Below are 2,934 nucleotides of genomic sequence, written 5' to 3' on the forward strand. Positions count from 1 at the left end.
CTAAGTGCATGATTATATCCTATTCTGAAGTGAAAAAAAAATTAGTGTTTGAAAAGAAGAAGATCTTCCCCTGTAGCCAGCTGGAGTGTGATAAACTCATTAGCCCACCCCCTAGGGTGCCTACTGGAGGCCTGGAAGTTGTTACTTACAGCCAAGAGGGTCTAACTTGGGAGGACACAAAGATAATTACGTAGCATACCTTTAAGGTAGCAGAACACAGTTTTCGGCCTATGGGGATTTCTATAGTTAAGGGCCTCAAGGTGACTGGCTTCGACGCATTAAAAAATATAGTAGGGTGCACTTTGGAATACCAAAAACGGATATGTTTGAGTTGAAGGTACAAGCCACAAAATATTAATAAACAAAAAAATCCTGTTGGCGTATCGTCTTCTCACGCCCTCTTTGAAATGCCCCTCTGCGGAGGTCACGAAACTGCAGCCGGCTCACAGTAGAAAGGCAGTTGCGTAATGGGGCGCATTTAGACACGAAATAGAAAACTTTCATAATCCAAACCATAAAGTCTCAAAGTGGACACCTTCTTTGACCACGTAGCACAGGTTATATCTGGCTGCCTCTCAAATAAGGCTGTTTACCTCTCCTTCAACAGTTTTATATTTACTACTTTATCTACCCGTGTCATAGACGGGGTTTGCGGATAAATACCATGTTCTGCTACCTTAACTGATGGTAACGCGGAAAAAAAGGACCAAGTCTCAGCGATATAGCGACAACGGAGTATTGATAAATAGAATATTGAATTATATTAAGATTGAACGCGTAACGCTTAAAAAAGGTTAATAATCGCCTTAGTTTGGTAAGAAAAGACTGATGCATATTTGTTGTTATTATTTTTTCTGGTGATAATCTAAACCTTCTTGTAAAATGTATATCATTCTACCCAGTTTGACACAGATACATCCACACAAGAGAGCGAGGGTCGGCAGAAGCTGCGCAGCTGGCTGAACAAGAGCCTGCGTGTGAGCATGACGGACGGGCGGACGCTCATCGGGGTGTTCCTCTGTACAGACAGGGATAAAAATGTCATTCTGGGGTCATGTCAGGAGTATATACAGGATCCAGGTAATGTTGGTTTTATAATTGGTTAACCGTTTCAAGTACATGTAGGGCAATGACCCTAATTGACACAGCCGCAGAAGGCCTAAAACGAGTCCATACAGTATTTTAGCATATTTTCTACTTATAGTAGGAAAATGTAAGAAATATTTCATATTGGTGAGACAGTGTAGGGTGCAGATGTTCAGATTAGGCAAAAAAACAGGGTTTTGGTTTATTTTTTTAGCCTGTGCTGACCCCTAATTTGAAGTGGTCAGTCCCTAACTTGAGGTCATGTGATGCCAAGATGGCGGCAAACTTGAGGGCTGCGGGACCTTCTGCTTGCCGAAATTTTAAAAAATCAGACTTTGAGACACTTGAGATAGCAGGCTGCTGTGTGGGGTGAGTTCTTATGACCTGGAATGTTCACGGATGAGATTATGGCACCCTGAACTATTTTTACATTATCGCCAATACAGATTTCCATTGGTGTTCACTGGCCTGTATGTATGTGCAGGGACAGGTATTATGTTATAGGGTACTATGTCAAACGTGAAGGCCTCTGAGACATAAAGAAATCACATATGGACATAATACACAAATCCAAGCAATGGTAGAGACAATAACTGTTTAGTCAGGGGCCCTCACCTTTGACATATTACCTGCAAGTCTTGTTGCTAACTGCCTCGATATGATTGACTGTAAAACTTGGTAGCAATTGCAATAATCTACCGTACTTAGTTAGATGTGCCTAACTGAAGCTAGGTGCTCAAATTCAGAATGTATTTTTTATTAGATCCATCACCCAGATGGAGGCCTGGCGACCTCTGTCTTGTATCAGCCACATGGTGATCTACATCATTCACCCGGACGGGTGTGTCACCCCGTAAGGGCGGTATAACCCGTCGTTGTGTGAACATGTGCGAACATGTATATAGGGCTCCCTTGGAAATCAGTTACTACGTTAACTGAATGGACTACCCTAAAAAAAGATCAATAAATAAATAAATAAATAAATGTCATCAACACCATCTCAAACCTGCAGCTGACTGAAAATCTTACCATTCCTTCCAGATAACACATCAGGTGAGGACCCTCGGGTACTGGGACTAGCCATGGTTCCTGGTCACCACATCCTCAAAATAGAATATGATGACATCACGGCCAACCAGATCATGTGATCTAGCTACCCAGCATTCCATACTACTGTCCACACCACTCTGAGTATGTCCAAGAAGAGAGATTTCAGGGGATTTTTTTCTAGTTCTGTAAAAGAACTGAAAATTGACTTAAGTGGAGGTAGCTTATGAGCTGACATTCTTCTATGAATGCTGAAAGCGCTGTGCTGCTTATCCAGAGCGTTGCAAGTCCTGTGTGTTTTGGGACAAGAAAAGGATGAAAGTGATGGTGACATCGGCTTGATTGTCCTGATCATCGTGGGAGCAAATAAGGACTGTAGAAAAGACTGATATTTATGTATTATTTTACACCATCTGAGACCAAATAAGCACAAGATCTCCTGATGCTGAACACCAGTATTTTTACTTGTCAGAGGTGACAACAATGCATGGAACAGATTCCAGTATGTGCTGTTAGTTTCTGACTTGGTGCGAGGTCATTGTGCCGAAGAATCATGTCAATAAAACATTATGTTTTATCCATGGTTTGTCCTGTTTGCCTTACTGTCTCATGCATTGCTTAAAGAATCATATATTTAGTTAATGAAAAGTACATGTATCATTTGTTGATAGATTAGTGATTATATGTGTTACTTTTTGTCACGAGGTGACAGCATGACAACACCCGTGGAGTGGGGAGTGTCATCCGGGTAATGGGGGAGCAGTATGTAGAAGGGTTGGAGAAGTGACACGTATGAGGATA

At 41.7% G+C, this 2,934-nt stretch overlaps 1 protein-coding gene across 1 annotated transcript in view; it reads left to right on the top strand.

The window, feature by feature from the left end:
• LOC118425121 (N-alpha-acetyltransferase 38, NatC auxiliary subunit-like) overlaps positions 1-2,714 on the top strand; it is a 5,943-nt gene extending 3,229 nt beyond the window's left edge. The window contains exons 2-3 of the mRNA XM_035833939.1: positions 903-1,080; positions 2,128-2,714. Coding sequence (XP_035689832.1) covers positions 903-1,080; positions 2,128-2,234 — 285 coding nt within the window. The 3' untranslated portion in view covers positions 2,235-2,714. The remainder of the gene's footprint in view (positions 1-902; positions 1,081-2,127) is intronic.
• The last annotated feature ends 220 nt before the right edge of the window (positions 2,715-2,934 follow it).

Source organism: Branchiostoma floridae, chromosome 10 (genome assembly GCF_000003815.2).
Source record: "Branchiostoma floridae strain S238N-H82 chromosome 10, Bfl_VNyyK, whole genome shotgun sequence".
Classification (NCBI taxonomy): Eukaryota; Metazoa; Chordata; class Leptocardii; order Amphioxiformes; family Branchiostomatidae; genus Branchiostoma; species Branchiostoma floridae.